The 14,034-nt window shown below is 48.2% G+C and overlaps 2 protein-coding genes across 2 annotated transcripts in view; one reads left to right on the forward strand and one right to left on the reverse strand.

The window, feature by feature from the left end:
* The window catches only part of NOC2L (NOC2 like nucleolar associated transcriptional repressor), a 55,299-nt gene extending 53,792 nt beyond the window's left edge, over window positions 1–1,507 (forward strand). The window contains exon 18 of the mRNA XM_009274244.1: window positions 1,089–1,507. Coding sequence (XP_009272519.1) covers window positions 1,089–1,234 — 146 coding nt within the window. The 3' untranslated portion in view covers window positions 1,235–1,507. The remainder of the gene's footprint in view (window positions 1–1,088) is intronic.
* A 3,001-nt stretch (window positions 1,508–4,508) lies between these two features.
* Window positions 4,509–14,034, reverse strand: part of SAMD11 (sterile alpha motif domain containing 11) — a 150,135-nt gene continuing 140,609 nt past the window's right edge. The window contains exons 12-14 of the mRNA XM_009274246.2: window positions 12,896–13,020; window positions 8,181–8,291; window positions 4,509–5,379 (exon numbers count right to left, since the gene is read on the reverse strand). Coding sequence (XP_009272521.2) covers window positions 5,131–5,379; window positions 8,181–8,291; window positions 12,896–13,020 — 485 coding nt within the window. The 3' untranslated portion in view covers window positions 4,509–5,130. The remainder of the gene's footprint in view (window positions 5,380–8,180; window positions 8,292–12,895; window positions 13,021–14,034) is intronic.

Genomic DNA, 14,034 nt, shown 5'->3' on the forward strand with positions numbered 1-14,034 from the left:
TATTTCAGCGTCAGGCAGGCAGGGCAGACAGGCAGATCCGCCCCTCCCAAGTCTTAAGTTCTGTGTGCTGAGTGTTCCTGTTGTGCTTTTTACCGAAGCACACACGCATGCAGCCTGGTCGGGCAATGGAACAGCGAGGAGCTTGTGTCGTGACAGCTTCCCACCCTCCAGCAGGCCAGGGCCTTAGGGGAGAACTCTGCACATGCTCTCAGTGCCCTGGAGAGGCACTTCTGTGGTCCTGATGCTCTGGTGTCACCAGGGCGGTTTTGAAAGATGTGAACTGCAGTGAGCATCCAGCCCCCAATCTGGGCGGCCAGAGGTAGCTTTTTGTCCTTTTTGGCGAGTGGGCTGAACTGGCAGAGCCTGGCAGACTGATCAGGGAGTGCTGAGGAGAGGGAGAGGCAGCCAGGTCCCGCTGCTGCTGCTGCTGCCGCCCTCCACAACCTGTGAAAGGCTGTGGACATAAGACCGGAGGTAGGAATTGGTGCTGAGCAGATGCTTTGCTGGTAGAGCCTAAGAAAGATGGTCTGCAGGGCCCCCTTTGGAAGCAAGGTGTAGGAAGCTCAAGCTATGCTTCTGGAATGAGAGGGAAGGGCACTGGGAATGAGGACGTGTACAGTCCTGCACAGCCCCTAGAAACCAGTTCTGACTTGTGCTCCCCACTATTAAAATATCATGTCAAAAAAGGAGAGGGAGCTTGGGGCTAGTTTTGCATTTGGGAGTCTTGCAGTTACCTACGACAGCTCCTTTCTGTCAGCTCTTAATGCCCAGCCTGACATCTCTAGTGAGGAAGACTGACCTGAGCTGTGAGGGCTGAAGGTTTGGAGGCAGTGCTGGTCTCATGCCCCCGGGTCCTATTTTGCGTTTCTGCCTCAGGCACAACAGCTAGGCCTCCTATCGCCCCAAGTACTTCAGAGCCAGTGCTGTACCGAGCACCCTGCAGCGCTCTCCTACCACTATCTGGGAGCTGCAGTGGCGCCAATAAATTAATGAGTGTCTGGGATTAATTAGCAATGAGTTGCCTTGACTTGCCTCACTCTCGCTGCCAGTCAAGCAGGATTTACACCTCTCACTCTTTCCACCCACAGAGGAAAGCAAGGAAGCTGCTCGGGTTTCCCAAGGGTCACAGAAGCAGAGGAGCTGCACTCGTGGGATGTCACGGTCTGACCTCGAACAGCTAGCCCAAGGAGAAGAGGACATTGTGGAGGACTTAGCTTTCTCTGATGATGACTGAGCACCCTCACAGCCACCCCCTCCAAGCTTATCCCTTACAGAGCTGCTGTGTACTGTATCACCCAGCCTTCAGCACCTGTAGCTGGTTCTCAAAGAGGTGGTAAGAGCTGGGGAGCATGGAGGGTGGGAGGCCAGCCCCAGATGCCACCAAGGACTTTGTCAGTGACACAGCAGAGACGCTACTTGGACTTCCAAGCTTTTTCTACCAGTTATGTTTTTGGTAACAGTAAAATTGTGGTCACGTCAAAGCCAATAAAACTGCTCAGCATAGGTAATAAAAAGCCCTCATTAAAAATCTGCTGCTTTAAATAGCACAGGGTTCAGTTTCAGCTCCTGCTGGAGCATAAGTGAGCTGACCAAGGGGAAGGACAAGTTCTTTTGTCTGAGGGTCCTCCTGTCTGTTCAGCCAACCACCCATGTGGCCCCATATGTTGCTCTGGGGCCCTCACCAAACCCTCCCTTTTGCTAAGAAGTTCTTATGGATTCCGTAGGGTGTTGCAGAGCTTTGTATTTTCACTGCAGATGGAAGCCTTTATCAGTAACATCAGAAGCAGCTCAGTCAGTTCAATCAGGCTGGCTGCAAGTATGCTAAAGAAGTTAACTTCAAGTAAGTGCCTTAGGATATGGGGGGAGGAGAGAGGAGGTTGTGCAGGCAGGAAGGAGTAAGAAGAGGCAAAACTAATAACGTAGGAAACACTTTCATTTTGTGATGGCTGTTGGATTTGTGCGGGATACATTTGCTTAGCAAAAACAAGGGACAAGTCTGAGCCCGCGCTTTGTACAGACTTATTGTTATCCGCAGTGACATAAAATCACCTCTTTCTAGGGCCGGTCCTAGCTGCTGATGCTGGTGGCGAACACCGTTTTGTTCTGCGAGTCCTGAAAACAGTAGCGATGATTGCAGGCTGTCTTGGGCACCCAGCCTTTCTTTATTACCTCAAAGCCAACCACTGCGTCACCCGGGCAGCTGCTAGGCGCAGCTCCTTATGTGTCTTCCTGTAGGAGTGGTGCTTGTGGGAGGACATTGTGTAGCTCAAGGTGGGTAAGGGCAATTTGTGATCTGGTGGGAAAATATCAACAGCTTCTCTCTTGAGACCACTGTTAGTTTGCAGGACTGGCAGCTAGGAAACATAATGGTTTGGAAAATAAACTGGAAATAGAGGGTATTTATTTGCTGAGAGAGGTAGGAAAAGTTAAGTATTCTTAGGGCATATGTGACAGAATCACTCCTGAAAAATAACTGTGCCTTTCAAGAGCTTTGTTACTGGTTAATGCAGATTTTTGGAAAAGAAGCTAGAGGGCCAGGACTAAATATGATCTTTATTCTTCTCTGCCACCATTCACTGAGGTCAGTAGCTATCTGTCCGTGCTAGGGGCGGCCAAGCTACCTGCACAGACGTGTTCATCTCTGCCTTCTGCACTGCCTCTAGGCATCCTTACTCCTGCACATCACAAGAGAACAAGATGCTTTTTTTAAAAACACTTAAAAAAAAAAAAAAATGTTGTTCTTTTCTTTTTTAAGTTCTATTTTTCATGGAGTCAGAAGAACGAAAAGAACAACCTTTTTCTTTTTTTTTTTTTAAAGTTCTATTTTTCATGGAGTCAGAAGAACCACAGCTCAGAAACATTGCCTGATCGCAGATAAAAACCCAAATGTACTGTAGCCTGGGTAGTGGTCTCCCTCTCACCCACATGTGTTAAGTGATAACAACTCAGTGTACGTAAAGAGGTAGTTATGCTCTTCCTGTCCTGCACTGAGTGCTGCTCCTTTCCTGCTTCCAGACATCATTACTGCACAGGTAATTACTGCTGTAGTACAGTGTTGTGGGGTGTTTGCTTCATTCAGAGTTTGTTATGTCTTTTTGGAGCTTACCGGCAGGAACAGGGATAGAGAGGGTTTCTTTTTCCCAACTGCAGTTACAGTAATTACTAGACCTGCCCTTCCTAGACATGCATCCAGATACCCTTCGTCCCATAAGGGGGAGGAAGTAACCTCAGAAATTAGTAATTAGGTTTTATTATTAACATCATCATCATTGTCAATTGTTATTATTATCATTTATAGCCCACTCTGAGGGGGCCAAAGCACCTGCTGCTTCATTAGGGGTTTCAGGAGTGCTCAAGACAGAGGTTCCCTACGGCTGATAAAGCCTGTGTCTTCAGGCAATTACATATGGGAGCCTGGGATACGACCGCAAAGATGAGCAGCGTAAGGCCTTTAACTATAAGAAAAAGGTTTAACTTACCTTACCTTTTCTTCCAAAAGAGAAAGGAGTTGCTTTTTTCTCCTTTCTCTGACTTAGCTGGGCAAGGTGCTGTCTGCCTTTTAGCAGCTGTGAACTAACCCTCACGTTGGCTTTTCGGCCAGAAATGTAGCAGCTCCAGCGCAACCAAGAGTTACCAACGCCAGCGGTAAGGCATATGGCCCCAGTGTACACACAGTGAAAGAAAGGAGACTTCTTGGGTCAAGCAACCACTTGCAAGGAGCTCAGGAAGCTAGGTACCATTTGTAAATTAAGTGTTTTTCTTTTTTATTTAAATTGATTGCTGGAAAGCATTTTTATCGTGATGTGATGCATAATGACTTTTTTTTTTTTTACAATATAAAGAAGCTAATGTACCACCAAGCTATTTTGTAAGAAAGACGGTAGCACGTGCAACGTTTAAACAAAAAAAAAAAGAGGGGGGGAGAGAGAGAGAGAAAAGTACCACATGTGATTGTTGTTCACAACTGTACAAGTCACAGGAGGTCACCCCCAGGAGTTACCATCTCATTCACAGTAGTAAAAACTCTACCCATTGTTTTTAGCCTGAATCCCCCAGCATCCCTCCCCCTCCTCTGGGAACGCACAGGTATCTGTCTCATGGTCCACAGCAGGCCAGAATGTGCAACTACATCCACCTCTGTAACAAGGCTTTAAAAAGAACAAAACCAACCCTACGAACAGAAAAACCCACCCCAAATGCGTAAATGAGTCTGTCTGTTGTACACATGAAGGAGGGAGGGGGCCACACTGGAGTGAGGCCTGTGACCCTTCATCCCACCAAAGCACACACTTTTTTCTTCTTCTCTTCAAAACAAATCATCTAGTAAAAAAAAAAAACCAAACCCAAAACCACAACCTCTGCAGGGCTGGAGCACAGGCAGAGTCCATTCTCTGTGTGTGCTGAAAGGGACAACGTGCCAGGGAAGAGGGCAGCCCCCAGCCTGTGAGCCGCCTGTGCCGTACCATCCACACTGAAGTAAACATGGACCGGAACTTGCCTTTTTTTTCTTTTTTTTTTTTCTTTTTGTCTGTCTTTGGTATTGTTTTAAAAGTTGCTAGAGATGCATAGACACCTGAATGAGGAACTGAGTAGAGTTTCCAGGGAGGAGGAGATATTTGGGAAGGTGGTTGGTTTCATTTTTGATGGGTTTTTTTGCTCAGGGGTGCTGAGTACCATTGGGAGGAGCAGTGCCTGTTCCTCTTCCCTGCCTGGAGTCACACCCAGAAGTTCCTGAAAGCCATGTTTCTTTGAAGGCAAAGAAAAGCGTTCGTTCCCTGTCCACGGCTCTCCATCTCAGACTGGTGAGCGAGAAGGGGTGTGAAAGGGAATGGGAATGCTGCTGCCATCCTCTAGAATAATTTTCTTTCTCTTCACTTGCGTTGTCTCAGTACATCTTTGGATAGGTTTCTTTCCTTCCCTTTTTACAGTTTTTAAAACTTCTGTGTGGGGTTTTTTTTGTTTTTTTTTTTTAACAAAAAGCAAATGCATCCAAAAAAAATTAAAAACCTCCCTTCCTCACTCCTGTGTCTCACACTGCTGAGGGAGGCTCTCCTGGGCTCTCAAAATGCATTACCTTCAGTTTGTTCAACTGAATCTCAGTTCCAGAAGCAGTCAAGAGCTGTCCTGCAGTTAAGATGGAGGTTTCGTGGTGTCATTGATCCCAGCAATGATGGAGGGGTTTCCGTTTTCCTGCTTTGGTGAGACGCGGCTGGCAGAGGGCAGGCCACTGCTGAAAGGGGAGGCCACGCTGCCTGTGGAGGATGGCCGGAGGTCAGCCGGGGGCAGGTCCCGCTCTGGTGGCCGTAAACCAGGAGGTTGCAGTGGGAAAGCCATGGGGAAGCCTGCCATGTACAGAACTCTGCCCACTCTCTTGGCGACCTATTTAAAAAAAAAAGGAGGAAATAAATGCAGGGGGGCAAAATGGGGATGAGAATGTGCACAAACTGTCTTCAGAAATCCATAGAAGCTGTATTTTCATGCAGCAAGCCCAGGTTCTGTGCTCCAAAGTGAACTGCAAATAGAAGAGCTACCCTTCCCAAGCCACACACAAAAAAACCCCAAACAAACAAACAAAAAAAAGCCCTTGGTGACCTACCAGAGATGACAGGGGAAGGTTTCCTCCTCTCTCCTTTTTTCTAAAGGACTCATGTCCTGCAGCAGTGCTCCCTAGCTCTGTTACACTGGGCACTTTGGTGCGTGGCACCAAAGTACAGCTGGAGCTGCAAGGTCTACTCTAGATCACGTCTCGGGCTAAAGATGTGCTGGCACTTGTCGTGCAGGCCCTTTTCCTGTGATGTGTTTTGCGTGCATCTGTGTTCTTTGGCCAGAACGAGACTGAAGGCCTTGCTGAGGTGCGGGCTGAAAGGACACGTGCAACCCAGAGCTGAACCAGTCCAGCCTCTGATCTGAAATAATCAGGTCCCACTGTCTCATCAGGGGACTATGGAAACTTGCAGCCTGTTTACCTGGCTAGCTAAGGCTGCACGGACAACTACGATAGTGCTCTTCATCTTTCACGGACCCCAGCTCATCCCCTTCATGAGTGAGAGAGTGGTGGTAAGCAGCAGTTCCTAAGTCACCTCTGCTACACGAGGCTTTGGGGACATGCCTGTCTGTAGCTGCCTTCAGGTGAAGGTGTATCAGGTGAAGAGGGCTGACGGATTCCTGCCACTTATTTCATTAATAGGCACCACTGGATGGACAATTTGATAGAACTCTTCTGCTTTCCTTTTGCTAACCCAGCCCAGGGTACTGTACAGCAGGACAGTACACGATGTCCACGTCTGAAGAGCAGGAATTGCTCTTAAGGGGGCCGGGACGACAGCGTGAGGGAGAAAAAAGTCTGGCTTCAGGGTGGCTGCTGTTAACTGCACAGGAAACTGTAAGCCTGCAGCCTCTCCCTTCTTCTGCAGTACCGAAGAAAACTCTCCTGAAGCCGTTCTCGCCTCCCAGCGAGGGCCAAAGGCCCCACAACTTTCCAGCACCTACACAGCTGTTTCACATTTAAGCTTAAACAAAAACACAGGCTTGTGTTCAAACTAGACAACTGCGGCATTATTCAGTGAGCAACATCAGGACTTTGCTCCCCACTTACTCCCCCCCCCCAACCATGCCTTATTATAGAACTTTAAACACTATTGATTAAATTGAAGCAGGGTTTTTCTAGTTTCAGCCCATATCTCATATTCTCCCCACCAAATCCGATCTAAGAATGTCTGTGAGCTATTTGGCATTCTCTGTTTTTAAGAAACATAAGAGTTTTATTTCCTACTGAATTGACCCACGGGGAACAATTGCCCACAGAACCTTTTTATTAGACCCCTCATAAACAGTGAGGGCTGTAGGGAAAGTAGTAAAGTTGCTCTTATTGTTTTAACCTAATGTAACAAATGTATAGCTTGTGGGTTAGGGAAGCTATGCCAGAACAGTTCCTATCTGTGCAACCCATGTATGTGCACATGCACATTACTGTCATAGCTATTTGCATGACATAATCCCCTAGGGAACACAACGGAACAGCCTGTTCTTGACATGTGTCAGAAGCCATTTTCTGATCATTAAATGGAAAAAAAAGAAGCTAGCGGAGACGTTCTTCTAGATTTGAGTCCAACCAAGGGGAAGTGGAGGCAACTGAAATGGAAGTCACCATGACCATGACCGCCAGCTAGGGAAGGCAGGAGAACAGCAAAGCAATTTTAGGAAAGCAGACCTCTACGGGCAGAGACTTGGGAGCCAAGTCGGGTGGGGTGGGGTGGGGTGGGGTGTGTCTTTTAAGAAGAAGAAACATCGCTATAAGGGCACAACAGCAAACTAGTCTGTTGAGGAGGACATACAGGCCCCCAAAAGAGAGAACTGGACTAAATTAACAGAGGCAAATACAATTTCTACTTCCAGTGTATCAAAATACAAATGAATAGCACAAGCGGAGGGCGTGGGGGGTGGCACGGCCCATCAGCAAGACCAGTAAGCTATGACTAGCAAGAGATAGAAATGTTACAGAAGTCTATTACTAGGCACAGCAGAGAAGGGAAAGAGCTGGTCCATTACTCACTGGGGAGGGTAGGTAATCAACAGATGATGCTGAGACGTGTTAAATGCATTTGTGCTTCAAGCCTCGCTAAAAAGGAGACCTGCCAAGAGCCATCTAGTTACAAGGAAAATGAGCAGCAAAAGGACTTACATCCAGTCTAGAAAAAAGACACAACCGGTTCCTGAGATGGCTTTACCCAGTTCTTCAGGTACTTCGGCATGACTACTTTCAGGCTCAACTGATTTGAAACCATCTACCTTGCCTCACCTGTTTACAGCTTTTCTTCTTTCCTGGCCAGTATTGGTGGGAACAGCCTAATGTGCCTTTTCTAGCAGGAGCTGGTCCATTTTAGGAGTTCCCCGCTGCATCCCTGTTATTCCCTCCCATCACTTGTCCTGAACTATTTGCTTCTGCCCCTGGGCACTGAATACTGTCCGTGTTTTCTTACTGAAAGAGTTACGTGAATGGCTCCAGATGAGGATACGGAACGTTATGGAGGACAAATCAAGCTTTCTTGAAACCAGAATTACAGATAAATAAATGAACAACTATTGCTTAATAAATTATATTCAATAAACCAGGTCTCTTGACAGCCCTGTTCCAGCTAGGGAAAAAACTTTAAAGCATGCCACATCGCAAATTTTCCTACCTGTGACCTTATCTTCAGTGCAGGTCCGAGTTTCAGCCCCATGTTGTTCAGTAAGTGCTCTTCTGTCAGGAGGGGCAGGGTCTCACCATCAATAGCCTGCTCTCGGAATACCTGGAAGAAACCAGAACACAAGTCCAGGCTTAGAAATGCCAGTGACACATCTGATGCGCTCGTCTTGCCATTGCACAGAAGGGCGCTGTAGGAATGGTAGACTAAGAGCCTCAGTGATGAAGTAGGCCCATATTAATACGAGAGGTATATGCAATCCTGCATCCACAGCTGGGAGCCAACACGTGGGCATGTGAATTAGGGCTTGTTGGGCCAGTTTAGATAAAGCAGTATTTATTTATTTATTTATGTATTTATTTATTTAAATTAATATTGGGATGGGGCATGAAGTTTTTTCCCTGGGGAACGTCCCCAAGTTTAGCAACCAAAACAGCTGACCTAAGTAAGTGCAACGTTAGGAGTAAGCCCAGCTGATAGCGTACGATAGCGGATTTGAGAAAGAAGAGTGACATGCCAGGGGCCCTGTCCCCACTCCAAAAAGGGCAGAAGACATAGGAGAAAAGATAAGAATCTAAATTTTGGCAAATCCTAGGTCACTCACACTTGTGTGGATATTTGGAAAAAGTTGACCCAGTAGACTTCAAAAGTATTTGCAGTCTTCAGTGAGGCATATGCAACTGAAAAGGAGGAACTTGCTTGTTCATGTATTTCCTTCTCAAAGCTGCTAATTTCCAAAAGAGTCTCCAGGCAAAATACATAAACAGATCTGTGGAGCACATTCTGCAGGTTAGATGGATTCATGTGCAACACTCCGTTTTGCACTTCATTTTTTTTTTTTTCCTCCTCCTCCTTTGCCTGTCGTATATTACAACCTTTCCTAGAACATGCGAGCAGCCTGGAGAATGCAGTCCGTCATTGCTGTTTGGCGGTGACTCCTGATACCCGGAACACCAACTGGGATCAGGGAGGATGAGCCCTCCTCACCCGTCTGTTTTAGCACTAGGCCCTTTCTTTTTCCCCAACGCTTCTAGCAACATGGACTAATAAATACTGCAGTGCCACTGTATTGACTGAGGTAGCCAAGCGGTACCCCTAAACGCGGCGAGATCCTGCGGAGTCAACTGCACTGGCCTTTCAGCCGGTTTCCATTAACGATACAGCAAGTCTCTTACCCCTCTCCCTGTTAGCCGAGTGAAGCAGAGCCTGGTGATGTGCATACATATAATCACAGAAATGACAGCAGGGCTAGTATAGTCTTATAAAATGGCAGTTCCGTATGAGCACATTCTAATACACCCAGCCATGCAAAACTATACCCTTTTAACACGTTCTTAAGGACAGAAAAAAATACTTTGTTTTGCCTCTATCTATTTCAAATGGCAGGGTCATGCAAGAGTTTTCCACCTAGTATGTACTGTGTTATAAAGGTTAAGGTCTGAATACATGGTCTTATTGCTCCATTCTTCATATGTAGAGCAGGGCTACACTTACACCAGTCTCCCCTGGGTGAGGAGATGTACAGGCTCAATACTTCAAGAGTAAACTGCCATCATCTGGTAATTTAGCCAGCAGGTTCCCCTTGGTTCTGGGAGATGTCGGTCAGATGCCTGGTTTGTCTTACTAAACCACACCTCCACTCCATAGCATTTTTTTCATACCCTAGCTCATACTGGATGCTCGCCCAAATGAGCTGTCTGTGGGGCCTGATCCTGCTGTCTCTCTCCACGCAGTGGCTTATGCGTAGCATTATTATTACTAAAGACTATGGCAAGGGAGGGGGGTTCAATTTACTCTAATGGCTTCTTTTTCAGCAGCATACCGTAGCCCACAGCCATCCCTTTGGAGAGTGGCGGTGGCTGTTATGAGCCAAGGCAGCTGAGCTGTTGCAAGTGTTTTTTATTGCTGGACTCCACCAGCAAAGCTGCTCACGACTGCAGCATGTGTTTCTGCTCTTTGACCTAGTAAAACTTACTATACCGATTTCTTCTCCTTCCTCTGAAGCCAATGTGGCTGGGAGCCAAAAGCCTCCCTTCGCTTGGCACTAAAACCCTCCACAAAAAGCCTTAACTTGAGAATAGTATCCCCCTTGGGTGTCCTTCAGGTCTTGATCCACTGCAGGGACAAAGCTGAATATTATATCAAGGGCTGAAATCGGGCATGGCAACTTTTGTTTTTGCTGAAGTTTTCTTGTTTGTCTGAAACATGTTTCTAAACGCGCAGCATACCACCAAACTCTTGCTGGGTTTTCCTGGCAGGAGAAGCCTGCAGACCAGTGCCAGACCTCCCCGGCAGCTGTGGTTTTGGAGAAGAGAACACAGACAGCTCTGCAGTTTAGAGCCACAGAGCTGGGTCGCCCTTGAACACTGGCATTTTCACACAGTAAAAAACCTGTTAAGCATATAAGCATAGTGCATAAAAACGCATCATCCCTTAAGCCATGCACCCCCTACATAATGCAACATAGCAAGGCCACAACAGGAGGCTGTTTACAGCAGCTCCCATTATCGTAAAACATTTTGTTTGCAATGCACTGAGAAGATTGCTGAACCTTTGTCTCAGCAAGCTATCGATTTCTTCCCCACTGGTATCCCAGGAGCTGGCATGGAAGGTGTAAATGGATGATCCTTCTGCAAGGTGGTTGTGTTAAAGATTTCTGCACGTTTCCCACTGGCCTAATTCAGAAGCTTCCAGGCAACTCTGATCTTCGTTCCCCAATGCGGGAATGCAGACAAACTGCAATACCACCAGTGCAAGAGCACACGGTTTGGGGTGGGGGGTAACAAAGCATGCGAGTAGCTGTGTATTTTGGTTTTAGAGCCTTTTGCTTCAGCTCTCTTCAATACATACTGCAGCCAACACGCGTACACTCCTGAACCCACCACCCACCCCCTTATCATCCTCACTAAACCCAGCTCCTGAACTCCCCTCTACACGCACAGACCTGCTGCTTCTCCCTCCCGTAAACACCCATCCATCCACCATTTTTTTCACCAGTGTCCTTTCCCTCCCTCTCTCCATAATCAGAAACTGACCCTTCTCTCTTCCACACACCCGGTCACCCTGATCCACTCCCAAGCACAACCCAAATACCTGTCATTCCTTTTGGGGAATGTTACATGTACCCCATCTCCCTAACAAGCGTTCACTTTCCTAAATACTGCCTCTCGCATGCATGCATGCACAGCTGTTTGCTCCAAAGAAGCACTGGTTTTACAGGTGGTTTTAACAAAGCATGTTGTGATGGGATTAACATCACAGTTAGGGGGCAAGGAAGGACAGCCTTTAGATTGAAAGCACGTTATCCCGTCACCTGAGCAAGAACAGGGAGTTGTGGGGCAATTCCAGGTTTCCACTTCCCCATCCCCCCTGGAGGGATGCAAAAGCACGCACCCTTCCCCATGGCACACTACCAAATCAGCATAACCTGAAGGGAATCGCTTCCCTAGAGCCAGATACGCACACTGCTCTCCTAACAGGCGGTCCCAGCAGAAGCTGGGGTGCTGAGCTTTGCCTTTCTCAAAATGGCTGGGGGCGGGCATAAGTTCTGGGAGAGGACACTTGCCTAACGCAGCCAACAGAGAGAGACAGCAAGGGCCAAAGAGGGGGAGGCGGCAGATTTTTAGAAATCAGATTTCAGCCAGCCTGGATGTCAAAGCACAGCTTTGCACTCCTTAGCTGTCAGTCAGGGAAGCTCCTCTCTTGAAGTGGCATGTCCAGAAAGCTCGACTCCTGCTCTCCTTCCTCCCTTTCAAGACCTGTTCTCAGCCTGGGATGTCTCTCTGCTGAAAGGCTGGATTGTCCTGAACTTTGGCCCTTTGCCTCTCTATCTCTGCTACTTTCAGTCCCTCCCTTCTAAGCGCGCTATATCCTCTTTACAAGGCTGTCCCAGACAGCTCAGGAATCTGTGCTTTCGCAGTTGGTGCATTCTCTCAATGGGGCATTTATAATGGACTCTAACAGATGCGGAAGCCAAAAACACAGGGTTGTTTTTTGTATTGCACCTCACGACCTCACACTGAACAGGCTTTATGAAGCCCCCAGTACTGATGGATATTTCAACTCTACTATAATGAGCTTAAAAATCACAGTCACCATCACTCTACAGCGTAAGCACGGTACTTTGACGCTTGCGCAGGCAGGGTCTCCCGCAGCCCTGCTCTGCCTCCACAGTGCTGTGGGTGCAGCAAGAGAACGCAGCACCTTCTGCCAGGCTGGCTGGTACTGCGAGCTGCCCACCCCGATCCAGGGACTACCTGACAGCCCGTCCCACAGTACAGCTGCTCCACACAAAGCCACCGCTGTGTTCAGCCCTGCGATAGAGCACAGGGCAGCTTCTAAAAGCATGAGCTGGACAGTGAGAGAGAAGTGACACCAAGAGCCACTAACCGTGATCAACCCTGCAACTCGGATGCTCACTCCTAACCTTGCCCCTACTCCCGTCCTCTCCCAGTGGACTCTCTCTTTCTTGCTATGGGCTTCTGCAAGGCCCATCACACACCTTCTTGGGGTCTTCACTGGCAGCAAGTAGCTATTTAGCAATCCACTAGAGAAAAACCAAAAAGCTCCAGGCCCTGCAGGGCTCTGAAATACACCTTCTCCTAGGATGGACAGTGCAAGTAAAATAGGCACAGATGGGAGGGAAAGAACAGGGGCTTGCAGGGAGGACGTTCCTCCCGTGATGGTCTTGAGGCTGTTAAGAGATTTACCTGAGTGTACTCGGTGCAGCCAGACAAGTTGGACACAAAGCTGCATACATCCTCCACCGTCCATTTGCTGATGTCTTCCAGCGCAGGGCTTTCCTCACCATCCAGAAACAGACCTCCCATGGTGCCTGGATTGTTTGGAGTTGGGGAGTAGGAAGGAGGGGAGGAGAAAGAAACATAAATCATTAAAATCCCACACGGACAACATCTAGCCTGCAATCTGAATATTTTTCTCTAGCCACACATTCGTCTTTAATGACCTGTCAATTAAAGCACTGGGCAGGGTCAATTCATAGGCCTCTTCCTCCTGGAGGTCCCCAGCTTAGAAAGGGGGGCAGGGGAAAGGAAAAATCCTAGCTAATGCATTTCATGTGTTTAATGTTCTTCAGCTGCGGGGAAGAAATGGGGGGAGGGGAGAGAAAAGAAAAAACCCTGAAGGAGTGTTTCTCCACACGCACCGCAAAGCGGAAAACTCTGACTGCCCTGTGGGTTTCTTCTCCCCAACCCTTCTCCTGGCTACGTGCTCCGAATGATAACAGGCTCCAGCACCTCTCCCTGGTGGCCCACTGCCTTGCCGGAGCGTGAATCACTGGAGAACGTCTCGCTCTTTCAAAGTGTTCATTTTCAATCCACCCCAGCCTGAAATATCCATCGGATCGGTCTGCCCCAACACAGCCGTTGCCTCAGAATACACTGCCCTCCGCTCCACCGCAGGAGCCGGGCACCTCTCCTGGCCCGGCATCTGACGGGTGACGGGATGACCCCTGCCAGCTCCTGCAACACTCTGAAGATAGCACAGCTCAGTTCAAGCCGATATGTCAATTCTCTGAAACGCAACAGCGGTTCAGGTCCCAGCCCTGTCAGCAGAGACAAAGGTGATGGGTTCCAAAAGGGTGGAAGAGAGCCCCCCTGCTGCCCTGCGTCGCCAGTGCCTGACAGCACAGGACGTGCACGCAGGGAGAAAACAGAACTGGGGCCGAGAGAGGAGCTGGAGGAGAGGCACGGAGAATAAGAAATGGCGAGAGAAACGCCAGCCAGGTAACTCTCATCTACTGTAGCGTGTAAAAGGAAAAACTCAGAAACAAGTAATGAAGAAACCTAGTTCCAGAAAACGCCACTTTGGGGGTAGGGGAGGAAAAAAG

Source organism: Aptenodytes forsteri, unplaced genomic scaffold, assembly GCF_000699145.1.
Source record: "Aptenodytes forsteri isolate BGI_AS27 unplaced genomic scaffold, ASM69914v1 Scaffold16, whole genome shotgun sequence".
Classification (NCBI taxonomy): domain Eukaryota; kingdom Metazoa; phylum Chordata; class Aves; order Sphenisciformes; family Spheniscidae; genus Aptenodytes; species Aptenodytes forsteri.